This window comes from Pongo pygmaeus, chromosome 23 (genome assembly GCF_028885625.2).
Source record: "Pongo pygmaeus isolate AG05252 chromosome 23, NHGRI_mPonPyg2-v2.0_pri, whole genome shotgun sequence".
NCBI classification, from domain to species: domain Eukaryota; kingdom Metazoa; phylum Chordata; class Mammalia; order Primates; family Hominidae; genus Pongo; species Pongo pygmaeus.
The window spans coordinates 51792666-51812304 of record NC_085931.1 but is presented as its reverse complement, the minus strand read 5'-3'; the positions used below and the strand labels follow the sequence as shown (position 1 = coordinate 51812304).

The following is a 19639-nucleotide window of genomic DNA, read 5'->3' as shown; positions in this document are numbered from 1 at the left end:
TAATAACCTAGTGAACATGGAGTTTTTTTTAATTGAAATGTTCTAAAATTCATTGTGGTGCTGGTTGCACAATTCCATGACTATACCAAAAACTCTTGAATTATATACTTTCATTTTATTATTATTATTATTTTTTGAGATGGAGTCTTGCTCTGTCACCTAGGCTGGAGTGCAGTGGCGGGATCTTGGCTCACTGTAACCTCCTGCAAATGAATAAATGAATCTTTTTTTTTTTTTTTTTTAAGACAGTCTTGCTTTGTTGCCCAGGCTGGAATGCAGTGGCATGATCTCGGATCACTGCAACCTCCACCTCCCAGGCTCAAGTGATTCTCCTGCCTGAGCCACCTGAGTAGCTGGGATTACAGGCACCCGCCACCATTCCTGGCTAATTTTTGTATTTTTAGTAGAGACGGGGTTTCGCCATGTTGGCCAGGTTGGTCTTGAACTCCTGGCCACAAGGAACCTGTCTGCCTCAGCCTCTCAAAGTGCTGGGATTACAGGTGTGAGCCAATGCACCAGGCATAAATGAAATCTTTAAAGAAGCTCAATCTTCTGAAAAAGACTTTACATTTCTTTCATGGTGCTCATGGTCTTTTCATGGTGGTACTACGATAACGAAATTAAGGACTTGTCTCAACAGGCAAGGAAGGTTTTAATCCCAATCTGGTTTGTAATGTGACTTCTGCTCCCATTTGTTACCTTTCATTTTTGGTAGAAGATGTTGAAATTCTTCTAGCGTATAGGCTTCGTCTACTCCAGTTAGAGCTATTGCTCCATCAGTGCCAGATCGTGGACCATCCCAAAGTTCTCGACTGGGATCTCGCCGAGGCACAAAAAGTATGGCTTTGTGTGATGGTAATTGTTTGCCAGGGAGGCTCTGAAGGACAAGAATGCTATCAGGCTCTTGGAATCCACACAGGTACAGGAAATTGTTGTCTTGGTGGAAAGTATAGGGAATATCGTTGCTCATGTAGTATGTAGGGTTGGAGAGCACAACCACTGTCTGGTCTGTCCCACTCTGCCCTTGAGCTTCCTTCTGGATCAGAGACATTAGTTTGTGTCTGCGAAGTGCATATTCCACCTGAGATAGTCCTGGAGTTACCTCCCCTAGAAATGACAAATAAAAGGGATGCTTTACATTTCTGCAGTGCCAAAGTACTTAAGGTAGTTTAATATTAGATGGAAATACTCAAGTCCAATTGTTCAATTTATGCCAAATCTCCTCACAGCACATGGAGAATTAAGGAGATAACCAGGTTTCAGATTTCTATTCCATTGCAAAAATTTGGAAGAAATGATAGTTGAATGTGGCCCCGTCTGAAATCTGGAATCATGGACCCCTTAGATCTCTTCCAGGTCTTTGGCTCATTCTTTTACTCACTCAGTTATATTCATTGAATATAATTTTTTTTTTTTTTTGAGATGGAGTTTCGCTCTTGTTGCCCAGGCTGGAGTGCAGTGGCATGATCTCGGCTCACTGAAACCTCTGCCTCCCAGGCTCAAGCAATTCTCCCACCTCAGCCTCCCGACTAGCTGAGGTGGCTCACGCCTGAAATCCCAGCACTTTGGGAGGCCAAGGCAGGCAGATCACCTGAGGTCAGGAGTTCAAGACCAGCCCCGCCAACATGGTAAAACCTCATCTCTACTAAAAAAACACAAAAATTAGCCATGTGTGGTGGTGCATGCCTGTAATCCCAGCTACTCAGGAGGCTAAGGCAGGAGAATCGCTTGAACCTGGGAGGTGGAGGTTGCAGTGAGCCAAGATCCTGCCATTGCACTCCAGCCTACATGACAAAGCAAGACTCCATCTCAAAATAATAATAATAATAATAATAATAATTAAAAAAAGTAAAAGCACATAATTCAAGAGTTTTTGGTATAGTCACAGAATCGTGCAACCATCACCACAATGCATTTTAAAACATTTCAATAACAAAAAAAAATGTTTATGAGCAGTTACTCCCCATTTTCTCACAATCCCCCAGCCCTTGGCAACTCCTAATCTATTATCTGTCTCTATGGATTTGCCTATTGCAGAGATTTTATATAATGAAACTATACAATATAGGGCCTTTGCTGACTTGGCCAACTGTTTTTTTTTTTTTTTTTGAGAGGGAGTCTCGCTATCTCCCAGGCTGAAGTGCAGTGGCACAATCTTGGCCTGCCTCAGCCTCCCAAAGTGCTGGGGTTACAGGTGTAAGCCACCGCGCCCGACCCCCTCTTAATTTTAAAAAGGTAACAATTTCACTTCCTTATATACACACACCGTACAGTTGTAGATAAATGTAATACTGAATTATTTCAATAAATGTTTTTCCCTCTTTCCTTCACTGTTTGGCTCCTTACTCCTATTCCCTTCTCCTACTCACATCAACACCTTGCCCAGGTTTGTAATCTAGTATGTATCTTTTCTGAGTTTTCTCAACTCTCACAAAATCATACATACATGCATTTGGGACTTTTTGGATCACTACTGTTTTACAAAATGGGACACTACACACACTTTTTAGTATCTTCCTTTTCCAACAGAACAATATGTCGTGGAATTCTTTTCCTTCAAGTCGTTTGGTACAGCTTCAATTCATTCTGCTTGATGTCTCCAAGACATTTCTTGGGGTGAATAGACCATAACTTATTCAGCCATTTCTATACTGTAGGAATTCAAACTGCTTTTCAGCTTTTTGCTGCTATAATAAATATCTTTGTACTTATATCTTAGTACTTTTATGTCCCATGTACCGGTGCTTTAATTATTATGGGGACAGTCCCAGGAGAAAAATGGCTTGATCAAAGGTCTTTGAATTTCCTTAGTACTCATGTTCAGTATATGATTACCTCAGATCTAATTTTTTTTTTTTTTTTTTTGGAGTCAGAGTCCTGCTCTGTCACCCAGGCTGGAGAGCAGTGGCATGATCCTGGCTCACTGAAACTCTACCTCCTGGGTTCAAGTGATTCTTGTGCCTCGGCTATCCAAATAGCTGGGATTACAGGCGTGAGCCACCAGGCCTGACTATTTTTGTATTTTTATTTATTTATTGCTATTATTCTTTGAGAAAGAGTCTTGCTCTGTCACCCAGGCTGGAGGGCAGTGGCGCGATCTCACCTCACTGCACCCTCCAACTTCCCGGTTCAAGCGATTCTCCTGCCTTAGCCTCTCTATAGCTAGTATTACAGGTGTGTACCACACGGCCTGGCTAATTTTTGTATTTTCAGTAGAGACGAGATTTCACCATGTTGTCCAGGCTGGTTTCAAACTCCTGACCTCAAATGATCTGCCCGCCTAGTCCTCCCAAAGTGCTGGGATTACAGGCATGAGCTACCATGCCTGGCCTAATTTTTGTATTTTTAGTAGAGACGGGGTTTCACCATGTTGCCCAGCCTGGTCTCGAACTCCCAGCCTCAAGCAATCTGCCTGCCTTGGCCTCCCAAAGTGTTGGGTTTACAGGTGTGACCCATGTCCCATGGCCCAGGATCTAATTGTTTTACCTATATATAGTTTATCTCACCAGCAAATTCTGTAACTTGTATTCCATTAATAAAATATTTTTATTTAACTTTTCAGACATCTACAATAGAAACAAATTTATGTTTTTGTTGATGAAGTTGGCAAGAAATAAAAGAGAGTGATAAGTGGAGCCCTTATGGGCCAATGTGAAGCAGCTGAAGCAACAAAATGAGGCCAAGAAGAGCTCATATCACATTTTTTTCTTTCAAGATTGAGCTGGCTGAGAGTCTCCTAGGTTTCTTAGGCAGAATACTGAACTTTGTACCACAGCTATTTATTTCCTTGATAATTATTCATGTTAAGTCTGCCACTGTTACTCAACATTGAAAATTTCCTAATTTACTCAAGTAGTAAATACTCTTACAAAAGCAGAGGCTGGTTATAACTGATTAATTATCTGAACTCTCCTTTTTTTCATCTTATTTTCTTCCTTACCTGAACTTTGCTTTTGGCTATTTCACAGCTATAGTCCATAAAACAAAAAGAAATTTAAAAATCGGCTGGGTGTGGTAGCTCACGCCTATAATCCTAGCACTTTGAGAGGCCGAGGCAGGCAGATCACCTGAGGTCAGGAGTTCAAGGCCAGTCTGGCTAACACGATGAAACCCTGTCTCTACTAAAAATACAAAAAATTAGCCAGGTATGGTGGCACACACCTGTAGTCCCAGCTACTTGGGAGGGTGAGGCAGGAGAATCGCTTGAACCCAGGAGGCAGAGGTTGCAGTGAGCTGAGATCGCACCACTACATTCCGGCCTGAGTGACAGAGTGAGATTCCGTCTCAAAAAAAAAGAAAGAAAGAAAGAAATTTAAAAATCAATTCTTTTTTAATTTCAGAAGATAAGAAAATCCATAATTTTAATAACTTTATGTGTTATCTCTCATTTTCATTAGTAACAGTATACATTAACACATATCAGGAAGTTACTTCTAAAACAAGAAAATTATTTGGAAATCAAAGCAGGATCAAAAAAACCATCTTTTATACCCTTCAAAGTATTCCTATGTTTGCTGAATCCAATTTCATACAATTGACTACATGAGAAATATTTAAAACACTGGCTATATTTTCCCAAACCTATTAATTATCAACACTATTTAGTGATCTTTAAGTAAATGCTTCTAAACTTCTAAAATCTCAACTCAACAAAGCACTCTCCATCACAACAAATTTTTTTTTTTTTTTTTTTTTGAGATAGAGCTTCACTCTTTGTTGCCCAGGCTGGAGTGCAATGGCACAATCTCGGCTCACTGCAACCTTCGCCTCCCAGGTTCAAGCAATTCTCCTGCCCCAGCTTGCCAAGTAGCTGGGATTACAGGAATGTGCCACCACGCCCAGCTAATTTTGTATTTTTAGTAGAGACGGGGTTTCACCATGTTGGTCAGGCTGGTCTTGAACTCCCGACCTCAGGTGATCCACCGGCCTTGGCCTCCCAAAATGCTGGGATTACAGGCGTGAGCCACTGTACCCAGAAACAAAAAATTTACTCAAGAAAAAAGAAACCTTTTCATGTGAAGGAGGAAAAAAAAATGTGTTAAAGCAATGACCTTTAAACCCTAGGAGTAAACTTGGAAGGTGTTACGGCCTTTGATCACAGAACTCAACTTTATAGTCAATCTGGCCTGAATTTCTTCTGATAAAACTATATCTCAATAGATCCTCTGGCAACTTGATAAAACTGTAAAGAATTAAAAAACAAAGTCAGCATTTTATGATGTGGAACCACTTAAGATGGAAAGGCTCTTCTAATAAGTTTATTGGGCCAATCAAAAGCCTAGATATTGGAAGCTGGACTCTGCAAAGTCTCACTATCAGTTCTGAGATTCTGCAACCAAGAAGGAAAGCTCTTCCAGGACACTTAGGATCATGCCTCTCGAAGAGAAAAGCAATAATGTTCTTCATATTTTACCAGCTACATAAAACACCCAGAAAGGAAGATATAACAAAGACTGAAAATGGATGAAATGATACAGGTCTTTGCTACAATCTAGGTTTGTATTTTTAATTATTTCCTGAAACTAACTAGATTAGAATTTTAACATGGTCTGATTTTGAAAAGAAGTCTGCTTAATATTAGGTAGTTTTCGCAGCATATAAGGATGTAATTAATAAACTATTACTGTGCAGTTGGAGAATGGGGTGAAAGAAAAAGCTAGTGTTTCCTTTATAATGTAAAACAGGCCTCTCAGAAAAAATGCAATGACCGAATAAAAAATACTCTAAATAGATTTGCATATATTGAGCAAAACTAAACAAAGAGAAAGGCTACATATACATATTATGATTCTGTATGATTCTATTTACACGAAGTCAAGAAAAGGCAAAACAGTCTATGATGACAGAAACCAAAAAAGTGGCTGCCTACGAAGGTGGAGACTGACTGGAGGAGCATGAGGGAACTTTCCAGGACGATGGAAATGTTCTGTATCTTGACTGAGCTGTAGGTTACCTTTGTTAAAGTTCACTGAACTGCATATATAAGATCTGTGAAATTCGCTGCATATAAATTTTACCTGATTTAAAAAAAGTATACTACTCTCCAAACTTGAAACAACTTTTATACTAAGACTTCTCTCAGTTGGATGTCTTATAAAAAATGTAATGAGAAAATACTTTAAAAAATATTACCAGAGTATTTTTTGGCATAGGTATTATGCACTGTTTTGTCGTTGAAAGTGTGGATTCTGAGTTAGGTTTTTGTGAGTTGGAATCCTGGTTTAGCAATTCACTGAGTGACTTGGAAAGAGCTACCAAACTTCTCTGTGACTCAGTTTCCTCATGTAAAATGGAAATAACAATAGCACTCACTTCACAAAGTTGTTATGTGGATTATACAATAATCCACCTAAGTGGATTTAAGTAATAAAACACTGAAAACATAACACTTAGCACTACATAAGTATTAGCTATAATTATTACCTAAATAAAAAACTTACACTTCAACTGGTTGTCATCCTGGAATCCAAAGCCAGGCAGGATCTTAGAAGGGTAAAATTTACATGGACAACCACTATTATGACAACAAATGAAATCAAAATAATTATTTACATAGAAGACCTGGAAGTCTTTGGCTTTTTCACATGTTAGGAATGAGTCTCCATTGACCATTTAGAAACTTTTCATTATTATTCATTTCTTTAGGTAGCTCCTGATTCTTGTCTAGGGCTGATTCTTGCTAATCTTTATCTCAGAGAGTTTCTCGGTGTTAATGAGGATTACACACAAAGGTAAAAAAGAGAAATACAAATGTCATTTATTTATTTATTTTTTGAGACAGAGTCTTGCTCTGTTGCCTAGGCTGGAGCACAGTGGCGTGATCTTAGCTCACTACAACCTCTGCCTCCTGGGTTCAAGTGATTCTCATGTCTTAGTCTCCTGAGTAATTGTAATCATGCATGATTACAGGCATGCACCACCATGCCCGGCTAATTTTTTTTTTTTTTTTTTTTTTTTTAGTAGAGACGGAGTTTTGCTACATTGGCCAGGCTGTTCTCAAACTCCACGCCTCAAGCAATCGGCCCACCTTGGCCTCCCAAAGTGCTGGGATTATAGGTGTGAGACACCGTGCCCAGCCAAGTCATTTATTTTTAATTTTCTAGTATTTATACTACATGAAAACTTTATTATATTTCAAGATTTTCTATTTCTCCCTAGGGCTTAAAAACAAACAAACAGGGAAATCCTCTATAATTCTTCACTAGATGGCGGTTTACAGGTTATTGGTATAATGGCATCCTGAAATGGTCTACCAATATGTACTAGACATGTAAGTAAAAAACAGGTTTATTCATCTATAAATTTATTTACATAGAGACATTATTTATTCTGCATTAAAATTGAATCAGGAGATGAAGACAAGAGGAAACATATAATCACTATGAATACAGTGATTTAAAAAAATTATATAAGTAAGCCTGAGCAACACAGTGAGATCCCATCTCTACAAAAATTTAAAAAATTAGCCAGGCATGGTGGCTTATGCCTGTAGTCCTAGCTACTTGGGAAACTGAGGCGGGAGGATAGCTTGGGAGGTCAAGACTGCAGTGAGATATGATCATGCCACTGCAGTTCAGCCTGGGAGACAGAGCAAGACCCTATCTCAGAAAAAAACAAAAACAAAAACAAAAACAAATAAAATTACATAGGTACATTGGGATGAGAAAATAAAATATATTACTTTATAAAAACAGGTGGGCTTCATGGTGAAGTACGTATAGAAAAAGTAGACCTTCAACTTAAATTTAAAACCTGTAGGATACAAAACTTTTAGTCTACTATTCTATCAGGTATAATCTATTAAAAAAGTGTTGAAATGGTTAGATAAATGTAACATCATCACTTATTTGGTGGTGGTGATGATGATAAAGATGTGAATGAATTTAAGGACTGAGTGACTGGGGATGAGACTACAGAGGCATGCGGAAGGCACATTCTCTGCTTTAAAACATGGCCAATGGCCACAGATCTGGCTTGTCCCCTTAAGTCATCAGGTATCTCATGCACCTAGCTAAATGAGTACCCACTAGGTCAGTGGTGTATGTGAGAAACGCCCGGGGAGCTCTTCAAAACACATGTTCCGGTTGGGTGTGGTGGCTCATGCCTATAATTCCAGCACTTTGGGGGGCCAAGGTGGTAGAATTGCTTGAGTCCAGGAGTTCAAGACCAGCCTGGGCAACATAGTGAGACCCTATCTCTATAAAAAATACAAAAATTAGTTGGGCATGATGGCGCATGCCTGTAGTCCTGGCTATTCAGGAGGCTGAGACAAGAAGATTGTTTGACCCCAGGAGGTCAAGACTCCAGTGAGCCATGATCTCGGCACTGTACTCCAACCTTGGAGACAGAGTGAGACCCTGTCTCAAAAAAACAAAAACAAAAACACATGGTCTAAGCCCTCCCTTTGAGATTTTCATTCAACAGCTCTTTATAGAGTCCTAGCACGTATGTATATTTTGAAAAAGCTTACCCAACAGTCTAGGCAGGTTCAAACCACTTCCAATTTCTGTTATTTCTTGATTCCTTTTAATTTTTAAAATTCTTCTGAGATAGGGTAACACTCTGTCACCCAGGCTAGAGTGCAGTGGTGCAATCATGGCTCACTATGGCCTTGACTTCCTGGGCTCAAGCATCATTTTATTTATTTTATTCTTTATTTATACTGGAGTGCAGTGGCGCAATCATGGCTCACTATGGCCTTGACCTCCTGGTCTCAAGCATCATTTTATTTATTTTTTATTTCTCTTCCTAACTCCCCAAACTTGTTATCAAGCATCATTTTAATCTTTTAAATAGTATAAAAATCTTACCACCACCAAAATAAGCTTTGTCTTTTAGATATTATTAAAATCAACCATATTTAACAAGTTTTAAAAATAAAATGCATCCCTTGCTCAACAGACAGCTACAATTAAATTATCACTGAAAGATGGGCAGCTGATTTTGAAACTCTTAAGGGAAAAAGATTTGGGGATTATTATCTATAACCCACTCTAGAATCAATATTTTCATCATTTTAAATATTATATTCACTGTAACTGTATTGTCTCTGCCATCATATTTATTTATTTATTTTATTTCTATTTTGTTTTATTTTTGAGACAGGGTCTTGCTCTGTTGCCTAGGCTGAAGTGGAGTGGCACAATCTCAGCTGACTGCAGCCTTGACTTCCCAGGCTCAAGCAATCCTCCTACCTCAGCTTCCCAAAGTGCTGGGATTATAGGCGTAGCTAGGACTACAGGCATGTGTCACCACACTCAGCTAATTTTGCTTACTTTTTTGTAGAGATAAGGTCTCACTATGTTGCCCAGGCCTCCCAAAGTGGTGGGATTACAGGCGTGAGCCACCGCACCTGGCTTCTGCCATTATAGTTGATGATAGAGATGAAACGGTAAATGGTGAAAGCATTGTCTTATATTTTATGCCACACAGTTGCATTCTGATTATTTCCCTAAAAATCTGTTTGCTGCTGTAGTTGAAAACCAAGAAGTGGGCCAGGCATGGTGGCTCACGCATGTAATCCCAGCACTTTGGGAGGCCAAGGCAGGCAGATCACGAGGTCAGGAGTTCAAGACCAGCCAGGTGAAACCCCGTCTCTACTAAAAATCCAAAAATTAGCCAGGCGTGGTGGCGCACACGTGTAGTCCCAGCTACTTGGGAGGCTGAGGCAGGAGAATTGTTTGAATCTGGGAGGTGGAGGTTGCAGTGAGCCGGATCATGCCACTGCACTCCAGCCTGGGCAACAGACCGAGACTCTGTCTCAAAAAAAAAAAAAAAGAAAAAAACAACAACCATGAAGTGGTTCTACATATGTCAGACAAGTTATTCTGACAAGCCCAACTCCCTGAGTAGCCCTTTTTAAAGCTAGCATTCCAAACTATACCACATATTCTAAAACTAATTTTAAGAATGTAAAAATTTTTAGAAATAATGCTTCATTAGGCATCCCACTGATTCTTCCCAGTCATTCTCTGATATGTTTCAGTGTTTTTTTGAGATGAATGTCTTGCTGTCCTGCTAATGACAACATTACTCCTTTGGCAATAATCAGGGAACCATGGAAGCATCTTTCTTGTACAGATAATATAAAAAGTAGACTCGCTGGGCACGGTGGCTCACACCTGTAATCCCAGCACTTTGGGAGGCCAAGGCGGGTGGATCACCTGAGGTCAGGAGTTCGAGACTAGCCTGGCCAACATGGTGAAACCCCATTTCTACTAAAAATACAAAAATTAGCCGGATGTGGTAGCAGGCGCCTGTAATCCCAGCTACTTGGGAGGCTGAGGCAGGAGAACTGCTTTAACCCGGGAGGCAGAGGTTACAGTAAGCAGAGATTGTGTCATTGCACTCCAGCCTGGGTGACAAGAGTGAAACTCCATTTCAAAAAAAAAAAAAGTAGACTCACAGTTCAGAATGCCACTTGCCTTCCTATATGGAATCATTTTCATGCCTGAGTGTCAAGTGTGAGACACAGTAGTAATCAAAGAGACTGACCAACATTTTCCATCTCTACAGATACAGTCCTTAGCACAGAGATGGCACTGTCATAAAAAGCAGAAATAGTCTACAGTGCTCAGATTTAAGGAAATGACAAGTTTTGAAAATCACTAGAACCTAGCAGTAGCACAGCCAGAACAGAATTTCTTTATTTCCAGTGTCATCCTGCTAAATATTTTCCAAGCTATTGATGCTTCAGGAAACTTGGATAGGTAGGTATGGCAAAGAAAAATCTAGGAAAAATAGCTCCCAAGAATTCAGAGGAACTGGCCCAGTAATTTCACTTCTTTTTGTTTTTTTTTTTTTTTTGAGACAAAGTCTCACTCTGTTGCCCAAGCTGGAGTGCAATGGCGTGATCTCAGCTCACTGCAACCTCTGCCTCCTGGGTTCAAGTGATTCTCCTGCCTCAGCCTCCTGAGTAGCTGGGACTACAGGCATGCGCCACCATGCCCAGCTAATTTTTCTATTTTTAGTAGAGACGGGGTTTCACTATGTTGGCCAGGCTGGTCTCAAACTCCTGACCTCGTGATCCATCCGCCTCAGCCTCCCAAAGTGCTGGGATTACAGGTGTGAGCCACCGCGCCTGGCCTCAGTAATTTCACTTCTAAGAATTTAAGGACATAATAGAGCAATATACAAAGAGTGTGTACACATGTACACTTACACACACACCTATGTAAGAAATAGGACCAAAAAGAAACATATACCAAAATCTTCTCAACAGTGGCTTTCTCTGAGTTGTGGGATTATTAGTAGTTAAAAAAAAAAAAAGTCTATGCTTACCTGTATTCTCTTTTTCTGTACATACAGAACTTGCATAATAATTAGGAAAGGCATTGAGATGTTTCCCAAAAGTATTAAGTACATACTGCCATGTACTAGAGAAATATGCAAAACATGAAACCTTTTGGAGAAACCAAGTAGCACATTACATAATTTTATACCCTAAACTAACAAGCCAACTGCGTAAGAGACTTTTTTTTGAGAGAGAGACACGGTCTCACTCTGTCACCCAAGATGGAGTGCAGAGGCATGATCACAGCTCACTGCATCCTTGACCTCCTGGGCTCATGCAATCCTCCCACCCGAGTCCCCCGAGTAGCTGGGACTACAGGCATGAGCACTAATTTTTTTTATTTCTTATAGAGACAGGGTCTTGCTATGTTGCCTATGCTCATCTCGAACTCCTAACCTCAAGTGATCCTCTCATCTTGTCTTTCCAAAGTGTTGGGATTATAGGCATGAGACACTGTACCTGGCCTAAAAGAGACTTTTTAAGTATTACATGTCTTTTAATTTTTTTCCTTTTATTTTTTTTTTTGGAGACAGAGTCTCCCTCTGTTCCCCAAGCTGGAGTGCAGTGGCACAATTTTGGCTCACTGCAACCTCCGCCTCCCGGATTCAAGTGATTCTCCTGCCTCAGCCTCCCCAGTAGCTGAGATTATAGGCATATGCCACCACACCTGGCTAATTTTTTTTTTTTGGGGGTATTTTTAGTAGAGACAGGATTCCACCATATTGGTTAGGCTGGTCTCAAACTCCTGACCTCAGGTGATCCACCCACCTTGGCCTCCCAAAGTGCTGGAATTACAGGTGAGCCACTGCGCCCGGCCCCTTTAATTTTTCTTAAAAATTTACTCTTCTTCACCCTACAATCATTTTAACACTTCCACAAGTTTTGTATCTCTGGAAGGAGAAACACAAATGATTAATTCTTTTGATACTTCTGTCTGCAGAAAAATCTGTACCTAATGGTACATCTGATAGTTTGAGGTTTAAAATACTAATAATTCTGTTTTAAAATTCCATCTACTTCCATCTCTTCTCACTTACCCCAATGCCCAAAATCCCACGTCTAGGAGAGTAAAATTAGGACAGGCATCCCTTTTCCCCCAGATATTCACATATGTATGTATGTGAACATATACGTGTGCATATTTATTTACATTCACTTATACTTAACATGCACTTAAGGTATAGAGCAAAAAAATCTAGATACAGAGGTCATTATCTTGACAGTATAATTACTAGGTTTAAGGCCTGGAAAATGCAGCTTACCATGTAAAAATATCTCACCACAAGAAATCAGTAATTTTCAAAGCTGGTAAAACTATCAATTCCACTTAAAAAAATAACTCGAGTCTACAGGTAGGTTGATAGGGTAGATAAATACTAAAATTAATACCAACTGGGTTGCTATTAAGCTTACCTTACAGCTTTGAAAAACTCTGATTTCTTGTGGGTTTCAGTGGTGAGCTGCATTTCCTTAGCTTCAGCCGACTTCCCAGCAGGAATTTGAGTCTGATGAAAAATCAGCAAAAGGAAGCCCTCACTGAGAAACATACTGATATCATTCACTGAGTAGGGATAGTGAAAAAGGAACATATTTCTAAAGGTAAATTTACATTAGTAATATATATGCTTATATGGCAAATACATATTTAATTTCTTATGGCAGAAAGAACAATTAATTTTCCTTGAAAACCTGATTGCTTTTTCTACAATGTGTTTGCTTTTACCCTACCTTCCTCTTTGAGATATTCATTAGTCATAGTTCACCCCTTAAGTGCAAGAAATCAAAACAAAAAACCTTTAGGTCTAAATTTGAGCAACAGTTATAAGACATCTTCTGGCAGCAACACTGGGATCTTATCGCAGAAAAAAAAATTAGTAAAACAAACCTTTATCATTTTTTTGCATCATCTTTATCAAATGGGATACTACCTCTCAAATCTGTGACAAACAAATCTGGAAATCTTGCTTAATCTACATAGAAATAAGTTATAATTTTAAAGTAAATATTTGATAATTTCAAGAAAAAACATGTTTTCTAAAATGTCTTTAACACAGTAATTCACAATAGTATACATTCCTAAAACCTGACTTAAAAATAGAACTTTGCTTTAAAAACATCCTGAAATACATACCTTTCATTAATTATTCTGAATTATCAGGTTTATCATATTTAAACCTTGTTCTAGACTAGTATTGTCAATAAAGCACCAGTAGTTAAGCTTAAATTTAAATGTAGTTAAGCTTAAATTTAAATTAATTAAAATTAAATAAAATAAAAAGTTCAGTTCCTCAGCTCTACTAGCAACCTTATTAGTGTACAATGGCCATGTGAGGTTAGTGGCTACCTTATGCAACAGCACAGATCCAGAGCTTACTGCAAGAAGTTCTACTGAATAGCACTGCTCTAGACAGAACCTAAATGGGGAGATAGCACAGTTAAAAAGCCTTACCTGGTCTAAGGAGGTGTGGGTGTGTAAAGGGGCTGGGCTGGCCTAAGTATCTGTTTGGAATCCTCCTTTCTGGGACAGGCTGAAGGGAGTACCTTCGCTGTGAACACAACATACATCCTGAATGAAGAATAAAGAGAATGAAATGAAACAATAGATCTAGAAAGTCTTCATGGTATAAACACACTTATCTCTAGCAGTTTAGATGCTTTAGAAAAACGCAAACTAGTATTTCCTTCCTTCTCTCCTTCAATATTCATTTATTTTTTTTTTAAGACAGAGTCTCACTCTGTCACCCAGGCTGGAGTCAGTGGCGTGATCTCAGCTCACTGCAACCTCCGCCTCCTGGGTTCAAGTGATTCTCCTGCCTCAAACCTCCTACATAGCTGGGATTACAGGTGCGTGCCACCATGCCTGGCTAATTTTTGTAGAGATAGGGTTTAATCCTGTTGGCCAGGCTGGTCTCGAACTCTTGACCTCAAGTGATCAGCCCACCTCGGCCTCCCAAAGTGTTTGGATTACAGGCGTGAGCCACTGCACCTGGCCCTCCTTCAATATCTATATGGCCTTTGCTCTGTGTCAGACTCTGTGTCGGGCCCTAGGAAAACAGAAATGAGATCATCTTTACCCTCAGAGACATTTGTCTGCTACAATATTTTATACACACACACACACACACACACACACACACACACATATAAAATAAAGGTATGAATAAGGAGCTATGAAAACAGAAGAAAGGAACCAAAAAAGGCAGGGGAAGGATATCACAGAGGCAGTCTGAAAGGATATCACAGAGATAGCATAAAGCTGTGTCCTAAAACTCAGGAAAAGATAATCAACATTTTTTATTGAGACTATGTTAAGCATGAGAAAATATGCACATGCTATCTCATTTAATCTTGGAATGTTAGAGCTAGATAAAATAATTTATGAAAAATGCTTAATCATAGAGTACAACAAATGTTACCGTTATTAGCATTAATTAAAAAACTCTTTGCACATGATTGGAACATGCGCAAAGAAAGAAACATGAATGACAAGGCTATATGCTGTGGTCTTTAAAGAATGCACAGTCTAGTGGAGGTGAGACAAAACAGAGCATTACAATCTTAAAGGGTGAATGCAATGGTGGATTCACACATAAGGAGTTTTGTCTGTTGGGTTTTTTTGTTTTTTTTTTGAGACAGGTCTCACTCTGTCGCCCAGGCTGGAGTGTAGTGGCATGATCATAGCTCACTGCAGCTTTGTTCCTCTGGGCTTAGGCAATAAATGAAATGAAACAATACATCTAGAAAGTCTTCATGGTATAAACGCACTTACCCATCTCCAGCAGTTTGGATGCTTTAGAAAAATGCAAACTAATATTTCCTTCCTTCTCTCCTTCAATATTTATTCATTTATTTATTTTTAAGACAGAGTTTCACTCTGTCGCCCAGGCTGGAGTCAGTGGCTCAGCCTCCCAAGTAGCTGGGACTACAGGTATGTGCCACCAAGCCTGGTTAATTTTTTTTATTTTTGGTAGAGATGAGGTCTCACTATGTTGCCCAGGTTGGAAACCCACACCAATTTCTTTGTAATCATCTTAGAAGCTATGATTTTTCTTTTTTTAAAATCTTTTTAGAAGAAGCTATGATTTTTCTTAACAATCCTCTACAAACTTAACTGGAATTAACTTTTAAGACTCTTCTCTCCCAAATACATATATTATTATTCATAATTCATAGTCCTTACAGAAATTTGTATGTTCACAAGGAGATTGTACAGTATTGATTGTTGAGATTAAACAGAGAGGACCTAGTGAGCAGCAAGGGGGAGGGATAAGAGCAAAGATTATGAAGTCAAATAAACCTGAGTTTGAATCTCAGCGTCTCTGGTACTAACTGTAACCTTGTCCAGATTACTTCTCTGAGTCTGATTCTGTGTTTGTAAAATAATGATGATAATGCCTACCTCACGTGACAGTTAAAAATCTAATTCCTTAATTTAGAATACAAAGACTTCAAAGCTTTCTTACCTTCCTAATCTTTTCATCTCCCTCCAGCAGCACTAACCCTGTGGAGTAGGCTGCTGTTGCATTGGTGATTTCTCTTTCTCTCCTCCTGCACCTTCTCCACATGCACACTTGTACACACATACTCATGCACACATAGTGTCTTCTGTAATCTCATTCGGGAGTAAAATTTCAGAATATAAAAAGTTAACTGATTCCTTTTTCAATGCTCATATGAAATAATCCTAGCATATCCTTCTATTTTGAACCACTCTTAAGCAGACGGAGCTTAACTTTAATAAATTCAAAGCAAACAAGTAACACTTTAACAGGAGACATAAATTAAGATGTTTATTCCCAGTAAATTTTTAAAAAAGGTCTCAACAGCTTTTTACTTACATTAAACATCTTTTGCCCGAAGTCATATAATTAGCAGCAAAGCTGGTGTGTTAAGTCCTATTTCAAAAATATCCAGTTCATAAGCTTCAAACTCTTTTGCTTAGGAAACTTCATGATTTGGATCCTGCTCCCTTATCTGACCTAATCCTCAAAAAACATTATTGCAGCCACACTAAGCTACTTGAAGAACCCCGGCTAAATCATTCTGTATCATAATAGCATTTGCATTAAAAAATATAGTTCTCTCAGTCTAAAGTGGACACTGCCTGCTTATATGATTACACAAATTCTAAAAAATATCGGCTCAAACATCACTTATGCAGGAGACTTACTCTTCTCACACCTACTGCCTCTGTTCTGCTTCTGTTTCAGATGTCTTCCTCAATGCTCCTATGATTTCTATTTTAATACCTACTACACTTCACATAATTGCTAATTAGTTTGCCAGTCTACTATGAACAATCTTTGGAAGCAGAGATCACTTGTTATTTGACTTTATTTTCCCAGTGACTTGATTTGGAATGTATTTTGAAGTTAAAAGTCAATGAGTCTGGCTTCTAATTGGACATAAGAAATAAAGAAAAAAGAGGAATTAAGAATAATTCTTGGTTTTTGACTTGAACAAGTGAATAAAAGGTTGTAACCATTACATGAAACAGGAAAGCCTGAGATATTTATTAGAAATAAATTTAATGGAGAGGTCAAATGAGCAACCTTAATTTCAGGGAGAAAAGTGCTAGGCTAAATATATAAATTAGGGTGTTATAAGCACACAGATGGCATCTAAAGCCCTGGGAATGGGTATTACCCAGGAAGACTGAACAAAGCCTGGCACTGTAATATTTTAGTGAGAAAGAGCACAGGAGAAAGAAGGAAAACTAGAAGAGTATGGTATTTAGGGCCAGGCGTGGTGGCTCACACTTGTAATCCCAGCACTTTGGGAGGCCGAGGCAGGCAGACAGATCACTTGAGGCCAGGAGTTCAGGACCAGCCTGGCCAACATGGCTAAACCCTGTCTCTATCTGCCGCCCCCCACAAAAAGAGTGTGGTATTTAGAAGTTAAAAAACAAGTGTTTTAAGAAGTGGGGAGGACTATGCCAGGCGTGGTGGCTCACACCTGTAATGCCAGCACTTTGGGAGGCCGAGATGGGTGGATCACCTGAGGTCGGGAGTTCGAGACCAGCCTGACCAACATGGACAAACCCTGTCTCTACTAAAAATACAAAATTAGCTGGGCATGGTGGCACATGCCTGTAATCCCAGCTACTCGGGAGGCTGAGGCAGGAGAATGGCTTGAACCTGGGAAGTAGAGGTTGCAGTAGGGAGCCGAGATCACACCACTGCACTCTAGCCTGGGCAACGAGAGTGAAACTCCATCTCAAAAAAAAAAAAAAAAAAAAAGGGGAGGGCTCACAGTGTGGCAAGTGCTTCAAAATATAAGGAAGCCAAAAGGACAACCACTGGATATGGTAACATCAAAGTCACTGGAGACCCTGGCAATTTTAACAGAGTAAAGAAGACAGAAGACAGATTGGAGTGTGCCAAGGAGGGAATAGGATGTAAGAAAGCAAAGACACTGAGACAATACTCTGGATAAGTTTTGTTGTGAAGAGGCAGAGAAAATGGCACAGCAGATGGCTGGGAGGCAAAGAATCAACAAAGAAGGGTATAACTGCAGAAACAAGTGCTCGTATTATAACTTTACACTCCACTGAAATTAGTTTTTTCAAACTATATGAATTTCTTAAGAGCAGAATTTCCTATTTTCTACCTTCTCTCTGTATCAGTGTCAGAGGCGTTTGAACCAGAGCAACTCCATCTTCACTAGGGGTTTGGTAAAATAAGGCTAAGACCTGCTGGGCTACATTCCCAGTAAGTTAAGGCAGTCTTAATCACAGAATGAAATAGGAAGTCAGCACAAAATGCAGGACATAAAAACCCTGCTAATAAAACAGATAGGTTATAGTAAAGAAGCTGGCCAGCTGGGTGCGGTGGCTCATGCCTGTAATCCCAGCACTTTGGGAGGCTGAGGCGGGCGTATCACCTGAGGTTGGGAGTTCGAGATCAGCCTGACCAACATGGACAAACCCCCTCTCTACTAAAAATACAAAATTAGCCGGGCGTGATGGCGCTTGCCTGTAATCCCAGCTACTCAGCGGGCTGAGGTAGGAGAATGGCTTGAACCCGGGAGGTAGACGTTGCAGTGAGCCAAGACCCCACCATTGCACTCCAGCCTGGGCAATAAGAGCGAAACTCCACCTCAAATAATAATAATAATAATAACAATAATAATGATAATAAAATAAAATAAAAATAAGTCCCTGTCAAATTTAGACATTGCAAACATCTTCTCCTAGACTGTCACCTTCCTGTGCGCTTTACCTGTGATGTTCTTAAAAAAAGGAGCTGGCCAAACCCCACTAAAACTAAGATGGCAATGACAGTAACCTGTGATTGTCCTCACTGCTACACTCCCACCAGCACCCCAAGAGTTTACAGATGCCATGGCAATGTCAGGAAGTTATCCTATATGGTCTGAAATGGGGAAGCATGAATAATCCACTTCCTGTTTAGGATATAATCAAGAAATAACCATAAAAATGGGCAACCAGCAGCCCTTGGGGCTGCTCTGCCTATGGACTAGCCATTCTTTATTCCTTTACTTTCTTAATAAACTTGCTTTCACTTTACTCTGTGGATTCCACTCAAATTCTTTCTTGCACGAGATCCAAGAACCACCTCTTGGGGTCTGGATTGGGACCCATTTCCGGTAACAGCAGGTTCTCAGTATCTGTTTGTGGAATGCCTAGAACCTAAACTCTTTAAGTCCTAGTCCGAGAAATGCAGTAGAGTGGAATGAGGAGAACTTGAAATTAGACTCAAGTTTAAAAATCAGATTTTTCACTAACAAGCTATGTAGCCTTAGACAAATTACTTTCTCTCTCAGAACGTCTGTTTTCTTACAGGCATAAAATATTTATTTTGCTAGAATGCTGTGTCAGTTAAATGAGCACTTGCTACAGTGTGACTCAGAGGGTACTCAAATAATTCTTGACATTATTGGTTATTATTTCCAGTGGTAGGCAAATTATAATCATGGGTATGCCACACATAAGTACATGTAAGCACATATACTGGAGAGAATTTAAATTGAGTTTTAAGCATTTCACAATACCTCTCAAAAATGAGTATATAAAAAAATGCAAAGCAAAAAAATATTCAGACCTGACGAATGGTCTTGAAAGACTGGAAACATACACTACAGTTTTAGATTTCATTAGAGTATCATTTAACTGAGGGGTTATAAATGTGATGGAAAATAAAATAAACACAACATAGAGGAGGAAAAACAAAGATTATAGGGAATTTTCTGAGACAATAAAATGAGCCAGGTATAGAATATAAGACCTTTAAATTCGGGTCTAGACTACTGGTAATTTATCCCCAAAGAAAATCACCTTTGGCCTAACTGGGCTCTCGAATTCTACTTTCCCATACATGACTGAAT

The 19639-nt window shown here is 39.4% G+C and overlaps 1 protein-coding gene across 10 annotated transcripts in view; it reads right to left on the bottom strand.

Moving 5' to 3' along the window:
• Positions 1-19639, bottom strand: part of XPNPEP3 (X-prolyl aminopeptidase 3) — a 75502-nt gene that overhangs the window by 49736 nt on the left and 6127 nt on the right. For 4 of the 10 annotated variants that reach the window (XM_054469596.2, XM_054469600.2, XM_063662954.1 and 1 more), the window contains 2 exons: positions 13743-13859; positions 700-1107 (listed from right to left, as the gene is read on the bottom strand). In XM_054469596.2, coding sequence (XP_054325571.1) covers positions 700-1107; positions 13743-13859 — 525 coding nt within the window. Of the gene's footprint in view, positions 1-699; positions 1108-4161; positions 4278-12061; positions 12184-12706; positions 12799-13742; positions 13860-19639 lie in introns of those variants that run through there. The other 6 variants (XM_054469599.2, XM_063662955.1, XM_063662956.1 and 3 more) reach the window with 5 other exon arrangements.